Here is a 23,897-nt window from a genome sequence, read left to right as displayed (position 1 = left end):
TTTTGTTTGGAAATGAAATTTAGTTATCCAAGTACCTGGAGTGATAGGGTATCAGAATATATATGGTTATGAGGGTCTATCTCCAAAACCCTAGGAGTTCATGAACAGACTGACAGACAAATGAAAGATAGCAATCCAAGTACAGTCGTACCTCGGTACTCGACCATAATCCGTTCTGAGGTGGTGGTCGAGCACCGATTTGTTCGAACACCGAAACCAATTTTCCCCTTATCACTGTCTTTCTTTGGACCCATTATTAAGGGCTAGAGCAACACGAAAAAGTTTAAATCTGGGAAGAAATACTCGAACAAACTGCGTACGTCTTACTCCGCTGGCGGTGTGAGTCGAACTGACGCTTACCCGCTGTTCGAGCTAGTCGAGTACCGAAAATCTGTTCGAGGTCCGATGCATTTTCTACTCGAATTTTTTGGTCGAGCACCGATTTGGTCGAGTATAGAGGCGGTCGAGTACCGAGGTACGACTGTACCTTGGTTTTATAAACCAAGGTACTTGGATTGCTATCTTTCATTTGTTTCAGAATATATATGGTTATAGGAGTTTATCTGCAAAAACCTAGGAGGAGTTCATGAATAATCTCTAACCGAACCATACCCCACCTAACTTTAACCCTTAACCACTTCCATACGGTGATGCCTACGTAGGCGGCATGAGGAGCAAGTGGATACTCGATGTTGCCAACGTCGCCATCTTGATTATATTTATTGTAGTCGTACCTACGTAATTTTCATTCTCTCTAAACTGGCTTCATCAGTTTTCTATGGTTATCAAAATACACGGGTAAAAGAGAACGAACGATTGAGCACTGACTTTATTTTTTATAATGCGATTATTATGACGCAACATCGCACATCGGGCAGCTAATGCTGCCAGACGTGCGATGTGCCCCGTAGTGAAGAGGTTAACCCTAACCAAAATATATATATATATTTTTTTTAATGAAATATAGTTATCCAAGTACCTGGAGTGATAGGGTATCAGAATATATATGGTTATGGGGGTCTATCTCCAAAATTCTACAAGTTCGTGAACCAACAAACAGGTAGATAAATGAAAGATAGTTATCCAAGTACCTTATGTTATGAGGTTTCAGAATACAAGTATATATGGTTATAGGTGTTTATCTGCAATGCACTGATTAATTCTAGGAAACATTTTAAATAAATTGCATATAACATATGATGGCTGAAAGGATTGAAAAAATTAATACAAGAGAATACTTGACCACACAAAAATCAATGTTGATGATTTTTTGTATCAACAGGTTTACTGTACTCACCTTCTTAGTTTCCATAAGTGTTTGAACAGGAATATTTTTGAATGTTGTACATGCAATAATCAAGAATGAAGAATTAACATAGCACAAGGTTTCCTTCGAGAAGTGTGGATTTACTTCAACCCAACTCCTGTACCATTCATCACTGCAATTACAGAAGACTGTTCCACCTAATGGAAAAAATTGGAAAACAAAAGTAAATATCCATATATTCGAGTTACCTAATGTGCAGTTAATATGTTCTAAACTGAAGCTATGGAACAGAAAAGTATATTGTACAAATAACTAAACCAATTTAGCTCTTTATCTTAGACTAAAGTCACCCTTTTAATTGTTCCTGCACCCAACTTTTTCCCACTAGGCTCAAGCAAATAAATCATTCAGAGCATGTATTATGCCCAAATTAAATCAGTCAATCCATGACCCCAGGTCTCTTGCAGGAGATACAGCTCCTAGGTAAATGGCAACAGCCACCAGGTTGGACCATTAGTCAATTAATATTGAAATATTATACTGTTGTCTGGGTATAGCTAGGATAAGGCAGTAGAAAAATTAAGTATTCTGTGTCTTCTGTGTGATGGCTGCAACTGGGGTTATTTGTTGCTGTGACCAGAGAGTAGGCATGCTAGTGTGGTTCTTATCTGGTGTGGAAGGGTTTTCTCTGTGGTATATCTAGGGGCTGTTGTTATTTAGTTAGATGGTCTTTCTTGAAGGGCTTGTTTAGTTACCTGGAAGTGAATGTGTTTCTGCATGGATGTTTTGTGTAATTTGTGTGGTAGGTTGAGGTAGATGTTTGAATAGTATGGTTCTGATATTTACCTAGTTGTACCTAGTTGTATTTTGCAGGAGAAGAGCTATGCTCATAGTGACCTGCAGTTGTATCTTTCCACATCCAATTCTTTCTTAAAATCATGTATAGTGTTATCACTCACTGTTTTCTCTTTCAATTTGTTCCATGTATCTATTACTCTGTGTGGAAAGCTGTTCTTTTTCAAATCTCTTCTGTAACTGTCCTTCTTAAGATTCTTCTCGTGTCCTCTTGTATTTCTTCTGTTCCATTTAAGTAGGTCATCCCTATCAAGGATTTCCATCCCTTTCATAATTCTGTAGATGGTTACCAAATCACCTCTTTCTCTTCTTTGTTCCAGAGTTGTTGTTGTTGTTGTTGTCGTTCCCTAGACTGTCTGTCCAAGCAGTCCCGTCTCCCCAAGGAATGCTACAGCCAAAACTGGGTTTTCCCACAAATCCTTTATAGAGTGTATGTTGTGTTGTTTGCGTGCATGATTGTGTATAATGCAGTCTTCCATTATGTGTTGTATGGTATGGAGTGAAGTGTTACATCCTGGGCAGCTGTTCACAATGCGGTCATCCAGCCTCTTCTGGTAGCTTAGAAGTGCTGGGTGGTGGCCGCACTGCAGTCTGGCCAGAGTTGTTGAACTCTGTTCCAGAGTTGATAAGTTTAGTTTGTCCAATCTTTGTTCATATGTCAACTTGCTAAGTGTTGGTGCCATCTTTGTCATTGCTCTTTGAATTCTTTCTAGTTTTTTTTTTTTTTTTTGTACTAGGTGTCCATAGTGATGCTGCATATTCTAATTATGGTCTTACCAGTCAACTTGTTAAGTGTTGGTGCCATTTTTGTCATTGCTCTTTTAATTCTTTCTATTTTTTTTTTTTTTTTTTTTTTTAACTAGGTGTCACAGATGCAACATATTCTAATTTTGGTCTTACCAGTGTAACTAGTATTTTCTTTACCATTTCCTCGTCCATGTAGTCAAAGGCTACTTTCATTGATCTTATTAAATTGTAAGTTTCTCCAACTATTTTGTTAACATGTTTGTCTGGTGTCATGTTGTTTGAGATAATTACTCCTAGGTCTCTTTCCGAGTTTACTTTTGTAACTTTCTTTGTACCAATTTTGTATTGACCCAATATTCTATTTTTACTTTTTCCAAATTCCATTATACATTTTTTAATGTTGAAATTCACTTCGTTCTTTACACTCCATTTCCAGACTTTGTCCAGGTCTTCTTGAAAGGATTTGCAATCTTCTTCTGTACTCATTCTCTTCAATAGTTTCGCATCATCTGCAAAGAAGTTTATATAACATTTGATGCCTTCATCTGTGTCGTTTATATAAACTTCAAACATTATCAGAGCCAATACAGAGCCTTGGGGGACTCCACTTATAATATTTACTCAATTTGAGTTCTTTTCTCTAAGTACCACTCTCATTTTTGTTTTGTTGAAGAAGTCTTTCATTCATCCCAATAATTTTCCCTGTATCCCACCTATTGTTTCAGTTTTTCTTAGTAGCTTTTTGTGTGGCACTTTGTCAAAAGCCTTTTGTAAGTCCAAGAAGGCACAGTCTGCCCAACCATCTCTTGTATTATTTCTACCAATCTTGAGTACAAGCATTTTAAAATTGTAGTACATGATCTTCCACTTCTAAATCCAAATTGGTTGGGGTTTAGTATGCTGTTCTCTTTCAAGTGTTTAGTCCATATATTTTTGATAACTCTTTCACATATTTTTGCAATTGTGCTTGTAAGGGATACCGGTCTATAGTTTGTTGGATTTTCTTTATCTCCTCCCTTATATATTGGTACAATATTTGCATTTTTCCAATCTTGTGGTACTTTTCCTTCTTTGAGTGAGAAGTCAATTAGCTTGTGTATTTTATCTGCGAGTTCATCTATACATTCTTTTAATATCCAGTTCACTATTCCACCTGGCCCATGTGACTTTCCGACGTCAAGTTTCTTTATTTGGTCCCTTATTTCCTTCTGTGTCACCGTTATTTCTTTCATTTTAGGGGATCTTTCTTGGTATAGTTTTTTATGCATTCTGTTGGTGATGCTTGTGAGATGTAATACCAGGGGTGTGTGTCATTACAGGGTCTGAGATAGAATTGTGTTCCTGTTATTTTCATGTGATGTTCTACTGGGAGGATATTGGTTTCTGTATGTAGGTGTTCTATAGGGTAGTTTTCGTACATCCTGTAATTATTCTTAGAGCTCCATTCTGTAGTGTTCACAAGTTGTGTTTGATTTGCTGATTGTTGGGAACCATGCTGTGGAAGTGTATTCTAGGACGGTTCTTATGAATTGTTTGTTGATGGTTATTAACCTCTTCAATATGAGTCAAATTCTCATGTGTTGCATTGGATGCCTGATGTACAATGATTCGATGATGCATCACAATACTCGCATTATAAAATACAGTTACTGCTGATTTATTCATTCTCTTTCAATCTGAGTAATAATAAACACAAAAAATGCAATCAAGCCAGCTCACAGAATTTGGCAGTAACTCAGCTACAACTTCAAAATAAGCATACATAGGCGTCATCATATGGAAGAGGTTAAAGTTTCTTTTTTGTTACCCAAATTCAGTGCTGGGGATGGTTTTCTTAAGGTTTGTTTTATCTATTTTTGTTGTTAAGTCCTTGATGTGCAGGGTGAATGTCACACAGGTCTCAAATGTTGGACCCAAAATTTTGGGGTTCCTTTCCAATGGAAGGGTTTGGCCACTTAATCTATTTTTTTTTTTTTTTTTTTTTTTATTCATGGTTGTCTGGAGCGCACAGTGTTACTATTGATTTTTGTGGTAAAGCTTCCATTCTGTTATTTGTGAGCCATTGTGGTTGGGAAATGTGGAGTCCCAGGAAAGAATCGTAGTGGAGAGTTGATGGTGGAAATGTGTCTTGAAAGAGAGTTGTTGATAGCAAATACAGTGTTTCGGAAGAAAGTCAAGCATAAGTATACATGGGAGAGGGTGGTGGATGGAAGGGTGGTAGATAGAGCGTTAATGGATTAGGTAGTGGTAAATAAGATTATGATAGGAAGAGTTAAGGATGTACATGTGTTAACGGGAGAGGGTGGGGGAATATCAGATCATTTTTTGGTGGAAGGTAAGTTGAGAGTGGAGGATAGATGGAGAAAGAGGAAAGGGACAAAAGGTAGGGAGGTTCTTAGAGTGAACTCTTTGAATGAAAAGGAAAAGGAGAAGGAGTACAAAAAGAAGCTGAAGGAGTGGGAGGGAGTGAAGGATAGAGTAGAGCTAGGTGTGGAGGAGGAATGGGGATGGTTCAAGGAGGGAGTCACAAAGTGTGCAAAGATGGTGTGTGGAACAAGAAGGACAGGAGGAAATAGAAGGAAGGGTAGTGAATGGTGGGATGAGGAAACAAAGAAGGTTGTAGAAGAGAAGAAGCGAGCTTTCACAGATTGGTTACAAAATAGGACGAGGGAGTCATATGAGAGGTACAAAGAAAAGAGAAGTAAAGCAAAAGGTAAAGGAGGCAAAGAGGAGAGCAGATGTGAAATGGGGTAAGAGTATGATAGAAAATTTTGAAAGTAATAAAAAGATGTTTTGGAAAGAAATTAAGAGAGGAAGAGGAGGCAAATCAAGTAGAGAAGAAAAGGTAAAAGGTGCAGATGGAGAGATGATAATGGAAGAGAAGGCAGTAAGGGGAAGATGGGCAGAATATTTTAGGGAGTTGCTAAATGTGAAGGAGGATAGGGAGGGAAAGATAGCTGCAGTGGGAAATGTGAAGAAAATGACTGTGATGAGTGAGGAAAATGGAGGAGAGATAAGGAAGGATGAAGTGAAGGCAGTTGTTAAGATGATGAAAGCAGGTAAGGCACATGGTCTGGATGGATGCCATGCAGAATGTCTAAAAAAAAGGAGGTACAGTGATGGTGAACTGGCTGGTGAGGTTATTTAATGTTTGCTGGAAAGAGGGTAGAGTGCTGGAGGACTGGAGGAGTGCCTGTATAATTCCTCTTTACAAGGGAAAAAGGGACAAGTGTGAATGTAGTAGTTTCAGAGGGATTAGCTTGTTGAGTGTAGTTGGGAAGGCTTATGGGAGGATCTTGATTGAGAGGATTAGGAGAGGAACAGAAGGAGTAATTGGTGAGGAACAGTGTGGATTTAGGATGGGTAGAGGTTGTGTAGATCAGATCTTTGTGGTAAGACATATGTGAGAAAGCTATAGGAAAGGGGAAGGATGTTTTTTGGGCTTTTATGGATCTGGAAAAGGCTTATGATAGGGTAGACAGAAAGGCACTGTGGGAGGTTATGCAAATATATGGGATAGGAGGAAAGCTTCTGGGAGCTGTCAAGAGTTTTTATGAGAGTAGTAGAGCTTGTGTCAGGATTAGAAATGGAGAGAGTGAGTGGTTCGAGGTAAAGGTGGGACTTCGTCAAGGATGTGTTATGTCGCCCTGGCTGTTCAACTTATACATGGATGGGGTAGTGCGAGAGGTAAATGCAAGGGTAGTGGGTCAGGGATTGGAGATGATTAAAGAAAATGGAGAAAAGTGGGAGGTGAGCCAGCTGTTGTTTGCGGACGACACTGCGCTTGTGGCAGGATCGGAGGAGGGATTGAGGAAGTTGGTGACAGAGTTTGGGAGAGTATGTGATAGAAGAAAGCTAAAGATAAATGTGGGTAAAAGTAAGGTGATGAGATGTACAAGGGGTGAAAGTGGCAGTAATCTGGAAGTGAGCATTAAGGGAGAGCGACTGGAGGAAGTGGATAGTTTTAGATACTTGGGTGCAAATGTGGCAGGAAAAGGTGGAGTGAAGGTGGAGGTAGAATGTAGATTGAGAGAAGCGAGTAAATGCCTTGGTGGATTAAAGAGTGTAATGAGGAATAGACATTTGGGAATGGATGCAAAGAGGAGACTGTATGAAGGAGTGATTGTGCCAACAGCAATGTATGGGGCAGAAACATGGAACATAAGAGAGGAAGAGAGAAGGAGTTTGAATGTGTTTGAGATGAGGTGTCTGAGAAGTATGATGGGGGTTACTAGGCTAGATAGAGTGAGAAATGAGGAGGTGAGGAGAAGAACGGGGGTGGAAAGGGAGTTGGGAGATAGGGTTGATGAAAGAGTATTAGGATGGTTTGGACACATGGAAAGAATGAGTGAAGAAAGATAAGTAAAAGAGGTATGGAAGGCAGATGTGGAGGAGGGAGTGAACATGAGGGGACGTCCTAGGATCAGGTGGATGGATGGGGTGAAGGGGGCTTTGGGGAAGAGGGGAATGTCTGTTGAGGATGGATGGGAGAGGACAGAAGACAGGGGTGAATGGAGAATGGTTGTATATGGATGATGTTGTGATGCATGAGGTGGAATGGGTGGGGGGATGGGGGGTGAGGTAGTATGTGTGAGCAAAATTTGACGCAGCCCAAAGGGATTTCTCCCCATCTCCTTTTATGTAATGGGGGGACGGAGAGGGGGTGTCGCCAATTTAATGAAGCGGCCTTTCTGTGGATGTGCTGTGTCTTGCAACACTGCTTCTGACCCAGGGCAGTGGACAAGGTGCAGGGATGACCCGTCATCCAGGAGGTGCTAAGAAAAGAGGGAGGGTGGAGGGATCTGGAGTGTATTCAGGGATGGAATGGGTAGGAATGATTTTATGCCTTTTCCTTTTTGGCTACCTCCCTTGTAAGGGGGAAAAAGCCTTGGTATATGTATGTATGTACTATGCTTGGTTACTTTTGTCAAGTCTCTTTTAATATATTCAAACCAGCATTCTTTTTTTCCTCAGGGAAAACTGATAACTAGCAACTGCTCCCCTCCCCTTCCTCCTACCACCTGGTGACATAGAAAATTACCCACATTCATACAACAGACAGATTTTCAGCACAAAATCCAAGGCAAGATTTTTTTTAAAAGTAAAAGGGACACTAGATGCAGAAGGAATGTTTAAGTAAGGAATAGTGAATGCAAAAGATGGAAAAGATAGGAGTGAATGGAGAGTGGTTAGAAATGAATGAAAAAATAATGCAGCCCAGAGAATGTTCTTTTTGTCTGCTGCACAAAATTTTCAAGAGGTTGGGGGAGAGGGGCACTGGACATTATAAGAGAGAACTGGCACTATATGTATGATGAATTTTTTTACTGTGTGTACATCTATCAAGAGCCACAATTTCATTTGTGACTCCCAGTATGGATTCACCAAGGGTAAATCATGTGGAACTAATCTTCTTTTTATACTAATGTCTACAAGACATCACATAATAATGACAGTTATGATATTATTTAACTTGACTTCAGCAAAGCATTTGAAAGGGTGCCCCATCAGAGACTAAATAAAGTCAAAGCACATGGCATAGGAGGAAAAGTGTTTGAATGGAGCAGAGGATGGATCAGTGACAGAAAACAGCAGGTCACCATAAATGGTGTAAAATCCAAATGAGGGAATGTTATTAGTGGAATTTCCCATGGCTCAATTTTGGGTCCCTTATTATTATGTATATAAATGGCTTGGACATTGTGATTAGTAGTGATGTTAGTTTGTAGATTACACTAAAATAGGACACCAAATTAGGTCAGAAGATACCAAAATACAGCAGGAAGATCTTAACAAAATGTTCACATGGTTGGTGAAATGGCAAATAAACTTCAATATCTCAAAGTGCAGTGTGTTAAACCCAGAAAGCAGGTATACCTTAGATAACACCTTTTTAGAGAAAACTGAGTGCAAGAGAGACTTGGGAGTTCTAGTGAATCCTGACCTTACATCCAGGAAACAGTGCATTAGCACCAGAAACAGAGCTAACAGAGCATTAGGTTTCATTGCTAGGACCATTATGAATAAAAATTCAGAAGTAGTTATCAAACTATCTGGCATTAGTTAGACCCAGTTTTGGTCTCTGTCCTATAGAATGGATATCAATTCACTAGAATCAGTACTGAGGAGAATGACCAAAATGATACATACATACATATACCATGGCTTTTTCCCCCTTACAAGGGAGGTAGCCAAAAAGGAAAAGGCATAAAATCATTCCCACCCATTCCATCCCTAAATACACTCCACACCCCTCCACCTTCCCTCTTATCTTAGCACCTCCTGAATGACGGGTCATCCCTGCACCTTGTCCACTGCCCAGGGTCAGAAGCAGTGTCGCAAGACACAGCACATCCACAGCAAGGCCGCTTCATTAAATCGGCGACCCCCCCATTGCATAAAATGAGAGGACGGGGAGAAATCCCTTCGGGCTGCGTCAAATTTTGCTCACACATACTACCTCACCCCCCATCCCCCCCACCCATTCCACCTCATGCATCACAACATCATCCATATATAACCATTCTCCATTCACCCCTGTCTTCTGTCCTCTCCCATCCATCCTCAACAGACATTCCCCTCTTCCCCAAAGCCCCCTTCACCCCATCCATCCATCTCATCCTAGGACGTCCCCTCATGTTCACTCCCTCCACATCTGCCTTCCATACCTCTTTTACTTATCTTTCTTCATTCATTCTTCCCATGTGTCCAAAGAATGAATGAAGAAAGACTAGTTAGAGTGAACATGAGGGGACGTTCTAGGAAATGATACATGGGCTCAGAAATTTACTTTATGAGGACAATCTTAGGCACCTTAATATACACTCCTGGAAAGACAAATGCAGGGTGATCTAATAGAACGTTCAAGTGGACCAAAGGCTTTAACAAGGGGGATGCAGATGAGGTCACCATATTAAGACGACAGGGCAAGACTTGCATTGATGGAATTAAATTTGGACATATTTAGATTTAAGGAAATAGACAAGAAATAGTTTACCAAAAGACTGGTCAACGAATGGACTAGACTTAGTAACCATATAGTGAATGCTGAAACTATTGTTTTAAGAAAATGTTAGACAACTTTATGGGTGGGGATGATAGGTGGTAATGTACATGGAACTGCCTAGTGTAGGCCTTATGGTCTCTTGTAGTCTCCTTCATTCTTATGTTCTTCTCTATATATCAAGGGCCTCTTCCCCCTTGTAAGGGAGGTAGCCAGTCATGGCATGCACCCACTCTCACCCACTCCACTGCCATCAACCACCCATTGTTTCCCTCTCATTTTAGCTCTTCATGGATGAAGGTTCTTCCCTGTCTGCCCACTGCCTAGGTCAGAAGCAATGCACCAAGACACAGTACATACACAACTGGGCCCCTACAATCAAGGTATATCAAGAACATATCTACATAATCCCAGGTCTAATAAAAAGAAATTACATTGAATATGTTGAATTTATTATATTTATTAGATGAATGTTCCCCCATTGCCAGTTAAATTGACAGATGGATGTACCCTCATTATTTAAACTTATATTTCACTCATACTTTCAAGATATTGGGTTATCAAGGAAACTTACTCAAACCAGATATCTTACTCCATAATTGCTACATATCAAACTAGTATCAAAAATCCATGCTCAAAACATAATACACTCCTCCCTCTATTTACGAACTAGTAACATTCTTGAAAAACCGTTCGTATATCAAATATACTTAAATCGAGCACTTTTTTCCCATATAAACCCATTATATTATGCGAGATAGGTTCTTACAAACAAATTTCATGTACCTATAAAGTCATCACATTATTAAATATGCATAATCTTGAACACTGTTCTCTGCTAATTACATACACACATAAAATATTAATATGCAAAGTAGATAATAACCAAACAAATGTGCGATGTCCTTCACTCTCATTCCTTCATCACTTTTCTTTAGCACAGACAACTTAGTATCTAAAGATATTGCTTTCCTAGCCCTCTTAGGCTTGTCACCATCCTTAATAGCGCTTCCTGGACGCTTAGGAGGCATAATGTCACTTGAAATAATGCTAATAATCCACGATTAACTGAGACCAAGTGAGTAGACCAAGCAGTACACGGCGTTGTTTTGAAAACAATAACAAACGTATGTATCTATTTTCACTTTTTTTTTTTTTTACCTGGATATATGGCAGTTTTTTTTTTAATATTTATGTAAAAATAATCTTTTTAATATTTATGATTTAAAAATACAGTAATTTTTTTCAACAGGATTTTATTCGTTCTAGCGAATTTTTAGTTCGTATTTCCATTTTTGGGAAAAAAATTTTTGTTCGTTATAGCGAAAATTCATATATGGAGCGTTCTTAAATCGAGGGAGGAGTGTACATAAATAACCAAGATTACCTTCAATATTTTTGTGTTCCAGTTTCTTCAGTAGGTGGACTGAATGTACACCTGACAAGGTGTTGTTATAAAAATTGAGTGTCTTGAGAGCAGGAAGCAGCTCAAAGTTCTCTGAGCTAAAAGAAAGTTCATACAAAAACCCAGATTTATGCCCCTTTGTGCTACTCCAACAAGCTTCAAAGGTTATGGATGAGAGCTTGGTTAAGTTTGCTGGCCAAGGATTTGAGTTTGATAAGAAGTTCAAAAAACTGAAATTCAATAAAAAGAAAATATCTTAATATCAGGCTGAACAAACAATGACAACAAAAAATCTATTATGATATTTCTTTTTGGATAACATTCATCACATATTTAAACCTAAAAATTAGGGATACAAGTTACACATAAGAACTACATGTTACCCCTTTTTCCCAGCTTAAGTACACAACTATCCTTGGGAAGACATGACCAAAAGGTTGATAAAATATATATAATCTGTCCAAGGTAACTAATGTGTAATGAAGAGTGAATCATTAATTTCAAAAGTTTGCATCATATACATATATATAAACACATACACACACACAGTAGCAAAAATTTGTGAAAAGGTTGTCAAAAATAGATGGGTTAAACATTTGGAAGAAAAAACTATACATACATACATACATATACCAAGGCTTTTTCCCCCTTCCAAGGGAGGTAGCCACAAAAGGAAAGGCATAAAAACACTCCCACCCATTTCATCCCTAAATACACTCCACACCCCTCCCACCCTTCCTCTCATCTGAGCACCTCCTGGATGACGGGTCATCCCTGAACCCTGCCCACCGCCCTGGGTCAGAAGCAGTGTCGCAAGACACAGTACATCCACAGCAAGGCCGCTTCATTTAATCGGCGACCCCCCCTCTCCGTCCCCCTTTGCATATAAGGAGAGGACGGGGAGAAATCCCTTCGGGCTGCGTCAAAATTTACTCAAACATACTACCCCCCACCCCCACCCCCTGCCCATTCCTCCTCATGCAGTCACAACATCATCCATATACAACCATTCTCCACTCACCTCTGTCTTCCGTCCTCTCCCTTCCTTCCTCAACAGACATTCCCCTCTTCCCCAAAGCCCCCTTCACCCCATCCATCCATCTCATCCTAGGACGTCCCCTCATGTTCACTCCCTCCACATCTGCCTTCCATACCTCTTTTACTAGTCTTTCTTCACTCATTCTTTCCATGTGTCCAAACCATCCTAATATTCTTTCATCAACCCTCTCTCCCAAATCCTTTTTCACCCCTGTTCTCCTCCTCACCTCCTCATTTCTCACTCTATCTAGCCTAGTAACCCCCACCATACTTCTCAGACACCTCATCTCAAACACATTCAAACTCCTTCTCTCTTCTTCTCTTATGTTCCACGTTTCTGCCCCATACAGTGCTGTTGGCACAATCACTCCTTCATACAGTCTCCTCTTCGCATCCATTCCCAAATGTCTATTTCTCATTACACTCTTTAAACCACCAAGGCATTTACTCCACCAAGGCATTTACTCACAAAAGTGAAGTGAAGAAAAAACTATACTGAATCCAAATCAATTTGGATTCAGACAAGGAAGATCATGTACAACAAACTTGATCCACTTATACTCGAGATTAATAGATATAATACAAGAGAGAGATGGTTGGGCAGACTGTGCCTCTCTGGACCTACAAAAGGCATTTGATAAGGTACCACACAAGAAACTAATAAGGAAAATAGAGACAATAGGTGGCATCAGAGGAAAATTATTGGAATGGATGAAAGACTTCCTGACTGGGAGAAAAATTAGAGTAGTAATTAGAGATAAATTCTCAAATTGGGAAGAAATGGTAAGTGGTGTCCCACAGGGATCAGTACTAGCCCCGATCATGTTTGCATAGATACATACATATACCAAGGCTTTTCCCCCTTACAAGGGGGGTAGCCAAAAAGAAAAAGGCATAAAATCATTCCCACCCATTCCATCCCTGAATACACTCCACACCCCTCCACCCTCCCTCTCATCTTAGCACCCCCTGAATGACATGGATGAAGGAGTAGATTGTTATATGAATTTCTTTACAGACAATACAAAAATACTAAAGAGAGTAAGAATGGAGGAGGATTACAACTAATTACAACAAGACTTGGACATGATCTGGAAATGGACTCAAAAGTGGGAAGTGAAATTCAATATCAAGAAATACAGGTACTCCTCGTTTAACGACCTACTCGGTTAACAACAACTCGGAGTAACGACGGGCTTTATGACGTCGTATAACGTAAATCTCCCGAAGTTACGACATCGTGTACGATAATTAAGTTGGCTGAGGCAAATTTGTATGATGTTATAAATGAATTTGTACAGTGGATATTAGCTGTGAGGTAAAGTTTTCTGAAGCTTAGGTCTACATTACCATCCTGCAAGCTGCAAAAACTACCTGGGGTACAGTGTATACCGGTAGTGGTAAATTATTAGTTTCGACCATGGGCGCAATATAACAATAGAAAATTAATTATTAATTTTGTAAATTATAATGTATCAACGTAATATGCAATTTTGTGAGCGGAAAAAAAAAATGCTAAAACAGATTTCGTAAGTAACGAAGTCATGTCGGACGAATGGTACACCATGTTTATGATAGATGCCGATGTTGAAGAAATAAAAGGATGATAAATTAATTCGTCTAACCTAAACTAAACTAACCTGTGTTTAATAAATCATTACCTGCAAATTAAATGTCATCTGGCTCGTACTCGTTGTCGTCGTCGTGAGAGACGTTGGCAGACGACAAGATGGCGTCCCGAGCCTATGCTACCGACTTCGTTCATTAGCATATTTTCTTGTAGCATGGTATTTATGTAATATGCAATTTTGTGAGCGGAAAAAAAAAATGCTAAAACAGATTTCGTAAGTAACGAAGTCATGTCGGACGAATGGTACACCATGTTTATGATAGATGCCGATGTTGAAGAAATAAAAGGATGATAAATTAATTCGTCTAACCTAAACTAAACTAACCTGTGTTTAATAAATCATTACCTGCAAATTAAATGTCATCTGGCTCGTACTCGTTGTCGTCGTCGTGAGAGACGTTGGCAGACGACAAGATGGCGTCCCGAGCCTATGCTACCGACTTCGTTCATTAGCATATTTTCTTGTAGCATGGTATTTTTTACTTTCATTTCCGCCCACAAAATTGCATATTATGTTGATACATTTTAATTTACAAAATTAATAATTAATTTTCTATTGCTATATTGCGCCCATGGTCGAAACTAAAAAAATACCCCGGTATTCAATATGGAATGTCAGCATACGCGGATTTGGTGATATACGGTAATTTTAGGAACCTAACCACCGTAAATAAACAGTAAATAAAGCTTTAATGTACTGTATAAAAGAAGGAAAATACACGAAAATAAAGATACATGTATTGCTGGACATTGTACATACAGTACATGTACGTATATGTATACACTTTCGCTTAACGACCAATTCGGTTAACGACGGCGCGCTGGTCCCAATTGTCGTCGTTAAACGAGGAGTACCTGTATAGTATAATGGAATTTAGAAAAAGTAAAAACAGAATATCAAGAGATTATAAAATTGGTGAAGAGGTCAAAAAAGTAAACTCTAAAAAAGACCTTGGAGTGATGATCAGCAAAGCCATGACACTGGACAAACATATTAACCTCTTCACTACGGGGCACATCGCACATCTGGCAGCATTAGCTGTCCGACGTGCGATGTTGCGTCATAATAATCTCATTATAAAAAATAAAGTCAGTGCTCAATTGTTCATTCTCTTTCACCCATGTATTTTGATAACCATAGAAAACTGATGAAGCCAGTTTAGAGAGAATGAAAATTATGTAGGTACTACAATAAATATAATCAAGATGGCGACGTCGGCAACATCGAATACCCACTTGCTCCTCATGCCGCCTACGTAGGCGTCACCGTATGGAAGTGATTAATAAAATAGTCGGAGAAACCTACAATTTATTGAGGTGAATAAAAGTGCCATTTGTCCGTTTGGATGAGGAAATGATAAAAATAAATTTAACTACACTAATAAGACCAAAAGTCAAGTACGCAGCAACACTATGGACACCCATAACCAAAATAAATATAAAAAAATTAGAAAGAATACAAAGAGCAACAACAAAACTGGCACCAACTCTTTCCAATATGACATATGAACAAAGACTGTCCAAATTAGAATTACCAACTCTGGAACAAAGAAGGGAAAGAGGAGACCTACTAACTATCTATAGAATTAAGAAAGGAATGGAAATCTTAGACAAGAATGATTTATTGAAATGGGACAATGGAAAAACAAGAGGATACAAAAAGAAACTCAAAAAAGATAATTACAGAAGAGATCCGAGAAAAAATAGCTTCCCACACAGAGTGATAGATACCTGGAACAAATTAGACAAAGAAACAGTGTGTGCAAACACTATTCAAGATTCTAAGAAAAAACTTGATGCTGAAAGATACAAAGACAGGTCACCACGACCATAGCTCCCTTCCCTTATAATACAACTAGGTAAGTACATATATATATATATATATATATATATATACATAAGTAGGAGGTAAGTCTTCCAGGAGAAAGGTTTGAGGAAATGGAGAGAGTTGGAAGTATATAGGATTACATGTAGCAGTGAATAGGGGAGTGGGGGTGGAGGTAAAATGTAGAGAGAGGGAAGCAAGTGAATGCCAAAAGGTGAATGAAAAATATTATGAGAAATGGGTATCTGGATGAAAAGGGAATACTGTACAAAAGAGTAATTGTGCCTATGACTCTGTATGGGGCAGAGATTTTGAATTTAAGGACAGCAGAAAGAAGAAATTTAAATGTTTGACATAAAGTGTTTGATAGATTTTTTCGGTAACAATTACTTAGTTCAGCATGTAAAAGAACCCACAAGACATGGAAACTTACTTGATCTATCAATCACTAGCCGTGAAAGCATGATAACCAATGTAGAAGTCGGTGAAACTATTGCAAATAGCGATCACAACTTAGATTCAAACTGCTAAAAAATTTTAGAATAGGCTTATGTTTCTAAAATACCCGATTTCAGTAAAGCTCAATTCATAGGACTACATCAGGAGCTTCAGCTTACAAACTGGGAGGCAAAATTAAGCAAAAGACCTGTAGATCAGATGTGGCAAATGTTTCAAAATATGCTTACTAAGATGATTCATACTTACATCCCATTTAAGGACAGACCCCCTCCCAAATCAGGCTTGTCCAAAATGGCTTGATAAAGAAACTGAAAAAAGTATTGCTAAAAATAGACAGGCTTATAAGAAATACAAGTGCTCAGGTGCACCTAATGACTATCAAAGTTATGTATTAATACAGGAGATTAAAAAAAAGAAAAAAAAAAGAAAATGACAATATGAAATGAATATCGCTGATAAATCCAAAGAGAATCCCAAAGAATTCTATAGTTACATTAGAGATAAAAAGGTTATTAGGAATCACATTGGCCCACTATTATCTGCTGACAGTCAACTTTGTGGTATAGTGTACTGGGCATAGGACTATGTGTACCAGTGCAAGGGTGGTGTACTGCGTGCCCGACTCACAGATGCCTCCCACTACAAGGACCCCTTTCATACTTATACAAAGCCCTCTGTATGTATGCGTGCTTACAGCACCCAAACACCTTCGCCCACAGGCAGTTGCTCTTTAGATTCCTTGGGTACTTGACGTGCCCCCTCTGTATGCATAACCTACCGATCAATAAACCCACAAACCACACAACTTGTTTCACTGCCGCCCTTGCAACGTGCTTGCGTGGGGGGGGGAGGTGTGGTATAGTGTACTGGGCATAGGACTATGTGAACTAGTGCAAGGGTGGTGTACTGCGTGCCCAACTCGCAGACGCCTCCCACTACAAGGACCCCTTTCATACTTATACAAAGCCCTCTGTATGTATGTGTGTTTACAGCACCCAAACACCTTCGCCCACAGGCAGTTGCTCTTTAGATTCCTTGGGCACTTGACATGCCCCCTCTGTACGCATAACCTACCGATCAATAAACCCACGAACCACACAACTTGTTTCACTGCAGCCCTTGCAACGTGCTTGTGGGGGGGGGAGGGGTATAGTGTACTGGGCATAGGACTATGTGAACTAGTGCAAGGATGGTGTACTGCGTGCCCGACTCGCAGACGCCTCCCACTACAAGGACACCTTTTCATACTTATACAAAGCCCTCTGTATGTATGCATGCTTACAGCAACCAAACACCTTCGCCCACGGGCAGTTGCTCTTTAGATTCCTTGGGTACTTGACGTGCCCCCTCTGTACGCATAACCTACCGATCAATAAACCCACGAACCACACAACTTGTTTCACTGCCGCCCTTGCAACGTGCTTGCGAAGAAACTTGAATATTCAAATGAAGGAATGTGTGATATTTTAAACAACTATTTTAGCTCAGTATTCGTAAACGAAACACCTCAAAGTGAACTCCAAATTGAAACCTGTGAAAAGTCTTGGGTAAACATACTACGGTAAATATACATACATACATACATATACCAAAGGCTTTTTTCCCTCTCATACAGGAGGCAGCCAAAAGACAAAGCATAAAATCCACTCCCACCCATTCCATCCCTATCATAATCCACTCACCTTTACCCTCTTCCCTCCCTCTTATCTTGGCATCTCCTGGATGACAGGTCATCTCTGCATCCTGTCCACTGCCCTGGGTCAGAAGCAGTGTCACAAGACACAGCACATCCACAACAAGTTTGCTTCATTAATTCGGCAGTCCCTCCTCTCTGTCCCCTCATGCAGAAAAGGAGAAGACGGGGAGAAAAAATCCCTTCGGGCTGTGTCAATTCATTTCTCATACATACTCCCTCACCCCCCATCCCCCACCCACTCCCCCTCATGCATCACAGCATCATCCATACACAACCATTCTCCATTCACCCCATCTTCTGTCCTCTCCCTTCCTTCCTCAACAGACATTCCCCTCTTTTCCAATGTCCCTTTTACCCCATCCATCCATCTCATCCTAAGACATTCCCTCATGTTCATTCCTTCCACATCTGCTTTCCAAACCTCTTTTACTATTCTTTCTTCACTCATTCTTTCCAAGTGACCAACCCATCCTAATACTCTTTCATCAACCCCATCTCCAACTCCCTTTCCACCCCTGTTCTCCTCCTCACCTCCTCATTTTGTTGCTCTATCTAGCCTAGTAATCCCTATCATACTTCTCAGGAATTTCATCTCAAACACCTGGAAGAAAAATCTATACCGAACCCAAATCAATTTGGATTCAGACAAGGGAGATCATGTACAACAAATTTGATCTGCTTTTACTCAAGATTAATAGACATAATACAAGAAAGAGATGGGTGGGCGGACTGTGCTTTTCTGGACCTGCAAAAGGCATTCGATAATGTACCACATAGGAAACTAATAAAGAAGATAGAGTCAAAAGGTGGCATCAGAGGAAAATTATTGGAATGGATGAAAGACTTCCTGATTGGGAGGAAAATGAGAGTTGTAATTAGAGATAAATTCTCAAACTGAGAAGACGTAAAAAGCGGTGTCCCGGAAGGATCAGTACTGGCCCCAATCATGTTCGCCATATACATTAACCACTTCCATACGGTGACACCTACATAGGCGGCATGAGGAGCAAGTGGGTATGTGATGATGCCGACGTCGGCATCTTGATTATATTTATTGTAGTCATACCTATGTAACCTCCATTCTCTCTAAACTGGCTTCATCATATTTTCTATGGTTATCAAAATTCACGGGTGAAAGAGAACGAACGATTGAGCACTGACTTTATTTTTTATATTGCGATTATTATGACGCAACATCGCACATCGGGCAGCTAATGCTGCCAGATGTGCGATGTGCCCAGGAGTGAAGAGGTTAATGACATGAATGAAGGTGTGGAGTGCTATATGAATTTCTATGCAGATGATGCAAAACTACTAAAGAAGGTAAAAACGGAAAAGGACTGCAACTCATTGCAACAAGATCTGGACACGATCTGGAATTGGACTCAAAAGTGGGAAGTAAAATCTAATATAAAGAAATGCAGTATAATGGAATTTGGAAAGAGTAAAAACAGAATATCAAAAGATTACAGAATTGGGGAAGAAAAAGTAAAAAAAAAAGCAAACTTGGAAAAATATCTTGGAGTGATGATTGGAAATGACATGAAACCAGATAAGCATATAAATAAAATATTTGGAGAAACCTACAATTTATTGAGGTCAATCAAAGTGGCATTTGTTTATTTGGATGAAGAAATGATAAAGAAAATACTAACTACACTAATAAGACCAAAACTTGAGTACACAGCATCACTTTAGACACCCAGTACCAAAAAGAATATTAAGAAACTAAAAAAAATACAAAGAGCGACAACCAAACTAGCACCAACTCTCGCTGAACTAACAAAGACTATCCAAATTGAATCTACCAACTTTGGAACAAAGAAGAGAAAGAGGAGATTTGTTGACTATCTACAGAATATTGAAAGGAATGGAAGTTTTAGACAGGAACGACTTGTTAGTGTGGGACAACGGTAAAATGAGAGGACACAGTAAAAACTGAAAAAGGACAGTTATAGAAAAAAACTTGAAAATGAACAGTTTCCCACACAGAGCGATAAATACAAGGAACAAATTAGACAACAAAACAGTATGTGCAAACACTATACAAGATTTTAAGATAAAACTTGATGCGGAGAGATACAAAGATGGGTCACCACGAGCATAGCTCCCCTCCCGTATATTACAACTAGGTAAATACATAAATACATACATCGTCGTAGAGGAAGGTTCCAAATATCGAGCTACGACCTAGTGCTTTATTGCTGAATCAGGAAAAATGCCTTGCTATTTTCAGGATGTAGTATTATGTTTTTGTGTGACCTGTAACGTATCCAATCCAGTTCTTGGAAAATATCATTTTTAGCACAGAATGGAGGATAGTAAAGATGAAAAAAGAATCAATAACCAAGAGGGGATTGGATATGACTAGAGTGTAGTTGCCACTGGGAGTGATCCCAAAGAAAACATGTATTAGTGTAACTCCGAAGGCGACTTACAGGTATGATTCTGAATTTTTTGGGGACTTCATAGGGATAGGGGAGCAATGGACAAAATTATAGACACAGAAAGAGATACTAGGATTAGCAGGGCAATAAGGAATTGAGACATCAACTTAGCAGAATTAATTGATTTAAAACTAGACCACAAAGCTTTGCAATTAGAGATATCAAACTTAAACAGAACTAACGATGAGATAATATGAGAATTAAACAATCTAAAAAGTGAAATAAGTATGATAAAAAGAATCAATGAACCAACAAAAAGGGGATTGGATATGACTAGAATGGAGTTTCCACTGGGAGTGATCCCAAAGAAAACATGTATTAGCGTAACTATGAAGGTGACTTACAGGTATGATTCTGAATTTTTTCGGGACTTCAGAGGGATAGGTGAGCAATGGACAAAATTATGGACACGGAGATACTAGGATTAGCAGGGCAATAAGGAATTGAGACATCAACAACTTGGCAAAAGAATTAATTTAAAACTAGACCACAAAGCTTTGCAATTAGAGATATCAAACTTAAACAAAACTAACGATGAGATAATATGAGAATTAAACAATCTAAAAAGTGAACTAAGTATGATTAAAAGAGAAAATGAAAGAAAGGAAAATGAGGTTAGAAAGAAAAACAAAGAACTGAAGAAAGAGGTCAAAGAACAATTACAAGCAGTAACCGAAAAGATGGAAGAACCAATCACAGAGACCAATCTCAATGAAATAAAAAAATCAGTGGAAACAGGAATGTGAAAATGAATAACTCTTATTCAAAGAAAAAGTACAGCAGCAGGTGGAAGGGAATGCAAAGGAAACAGTGATTAAGGTAATCAAAGAAAAAGAAAACTGGGTGAGAGATACAGTGGATAAAAAGAAATGCATTGTGGTTTATGGTATCAAAGAAAAACACAATGTATACAAATACCAAAGAGAAAAAGAAGAGAAAGAAATTGCGAAGGAGATACTGAAAGCGGTTTAGGACAAGGGGCAGGAACTGAAGAAGGAAATCGACTACATGCATAGGATGGGTACATACTCAAAAGAAAAAATATAGGCCAATAAAAATCAAACTAAGGAAAGCACGTATGGTCGCACTAAATTCTTTAAGTGAAGTCTTTTTTAGTTGTGCATTGAATGCTTCTCTTCGGAAATGTTTTATTTGCATGCATTTTATGCTCCTCTTCAGAGACATTTTATTTGCATGCATTGAGTGTTTCTCTTTGGAGATGTTTTGTGTGTTCTCTTTCCCTCACTGTCACTGCCCTTGTGGTCCTCACTTATGAATATGGTGACTAATTTCTTTTAGTTATGATCTTTTGTCTAGGAGAATGAAAATGTTGTAATCTTCTATATTTTTCTTAAGTCGAACAGTACACAACACTCTCTCTCCGAGGTTCTTCCAAGGAATCCCCAGGGAATACAAGATCCTACATGAGCTTTGCAGTGACAGTGATTTCCTTAGTCCAATGATCTTTAACTTTATACTTAAGATCCTCCCCAAAGGGCATGATCTTACAATCATGAACCAATTGAATTTTCTCCTCCTACATCCTTTTACCAATCAGATTCTTCATTTCAAGTTTTCACAGCAATATTATTTACTTAAAATAATCTCAAGTCTCTGCATAATTCTCACTTAGGTTACAAAGGAATGTCATATCAGCAATGTTCAAATATGCACTCAAGCTCCTGGGCTGTTTTTCACAATATTTTATTACCTATACAAAGCAGACAAGCGGACTCAGGCAGTTCGCTCATGTTGTTATTTACAAACAACCTACCTATAAAATGTAAAAACCTGTCTTCTACCTCTACCCTCTTTTCTACCAGCATCTTACAATTGTCAACAATTCTCTTCTTACTACTTTCAGTGGCAAAGAAACAGCCCCACAATGATACAGTGCAGATATAGCACAAAATTTCTTCCCAGAAAGATCTGTGAAAAGACATGAGGACTGTTCCCAGGTGTTGTGGGGCTCTATCTTCAAGTCAGCAAAACTAGGGCAGCAACCGATTGATTTATCAATAAGGATTTTACTCTAACACAGATGATGGATGTGTGGATTTGATCCATAGCAGTACCTCAAAAGTCCCTAAAGTATTGACCACAGTCACTACCTTAGTGCAGGGTAATACATATACCATAACAAAAGTTGACCTGAGTTTTACTGACTGGAAACCCAAAGTTCTACAGTAATTAGCAATGGTCCTCAAGCTTCCCCACAGATCTCTCTAGAAATTGGTGACTATTGTCTCTGTTGTATTCTTGTAGGTCTGTTTCTACATTACTAGTTAGCAGAATAAGATCAGGAGCACTTGCCAGTTGTGTAATCATTACTAACCATCACCTACCACGCACGTGATCCACATGCTTGCAACATAGCGAGACTCCCCTCTTGCTTACCTTGCATTTCCCAGAACATACATCTAACGAAACACATTTCAAGACAAACAAGATATAGATACCCAATGTCACCAAACTAACCTATTAAAAATCCTTTATTATAACTGCCCTATTATATTACCCATAAACCATTATATAATATACCTAACAACACCCACAAACCATACAACTAACCCTCATATATAAAACTGACCCCAATGTATAGAATAGTGAGACTAACACCTTTACTTACAACCCACTAACCCCCTATATTAACCTACGACACCTATGTCACGAACGCCAGAGCTGGGTAGGTGAAGAGCCTACCCGCCAGAGCTGGGTAGGTGAAGAGCCTACCCGCCAGAGCTGGGCAGGTCAAGAGCCTACCGGACAGAGCTGAGCAGGTCAAGCCTCCCAGCCAGGTGTGCCCGAGGTCAAGGCCCGGCACTTGCTGTATTTTACCCAAAGAGCCTATATCTATTCTATTTTGTTAATAACTCCAGATTAATAAATAGAAGAAAACTCCCCCTTTGGAGTTTATCTCGCCCGCATTAAGTCCATCTTATGTAACCACATCCATTATCGGTTACACTGGCGGCAGCGGTGCTCCCATGCTCTGAATAGAAACACCATACTCAGCCACACAACCAATCAAACTGGCGAGCGGTGCTCTCATTCCAAACTCCAAAGAGACAAGCCTACCTTATACCAAGAAACATTGGTTCCACTCGCGCCTACCACAGAAGGCTGAATAAAAAACTTCAGCCACTCAAGCCACACCTACCATTCAGATGGAACAGACCACGGTCTATGAAGAAGGAATCATCTATCTTCGACTTCTCATATCTTCAATCAAGCTCCCAGAATAAAGGAATCAAGCCACTTGATTCTATTCAGCTCCAACCAACGCACGCCAACCAGCCATGCCTACCATTCAGAAGGAACAGACCACGGTCTACAAAGAAGAAATTGTCTATCTTCAACTTCTCAAGCTCCCAGAATAAAGGAATCAAGCCACTAGATTCTATTCAGCTCCAAACAACATACACGCCAACCAGCCACACCTACCATTCAGAAGAACAAGATCATTGTCTATGAAGCAGACATCGCCTGTCTTCAACGTCTCATCAACCGCATCAAAAAGCAAGC

The 23,897-nt window shown here is 39.3% G+C and overlaps 1 protein-coding gene across 1 annotated transcript in view; it reads right to left on the bottom strand.

The window, feature by feature from the left end:
- LOC143038584 (protein halfway-like) overlaps positions 1 to 23,897 on the bottom strand; it is a 99,194-nt gene that overhangs the window by 54,878 nt on the left and 20,419 nt on the right. The window contains exons 6-7 of the mRNA XM_076207989.1: positions 11,260 to 11,507; positions 1,298 to 1,464 (exon numbers count right to left, since the gene is read on the bottom strand). Of these exons, the coding sequence (XP_076064104.1) occupies positions 1,298 to 1,464; positions 11,260 to 11,507 (415 nt within the window). The remainder of the gene's footprint in view (positions 1 to 1,297; positions 1,465 to 11,259; positions 11,508 to 23,897) is intronic.

Source organism: Oratosquilla oratoria, chromosome 2 (genome assembly GCF_046742065.1).
Source record: "Oratosquilla oratoria isolate Oo_2021 chromosome 2, ASM4674206v1, whole genome shotgun sequence".
In the NCBI taxonomy this organism is placed as follows: domain Eukaryota; kingdom Metazoa; phylum Arthropoda; class Malacostraca; order Stomatopoda; family Squillidae; genus Oratosquilla; species Oratosquilla oratoria.
Note: the sequence above shows the minus strand (reverse complement) of the source record. Positions and strands in the feature narration are given on the sequence as shown.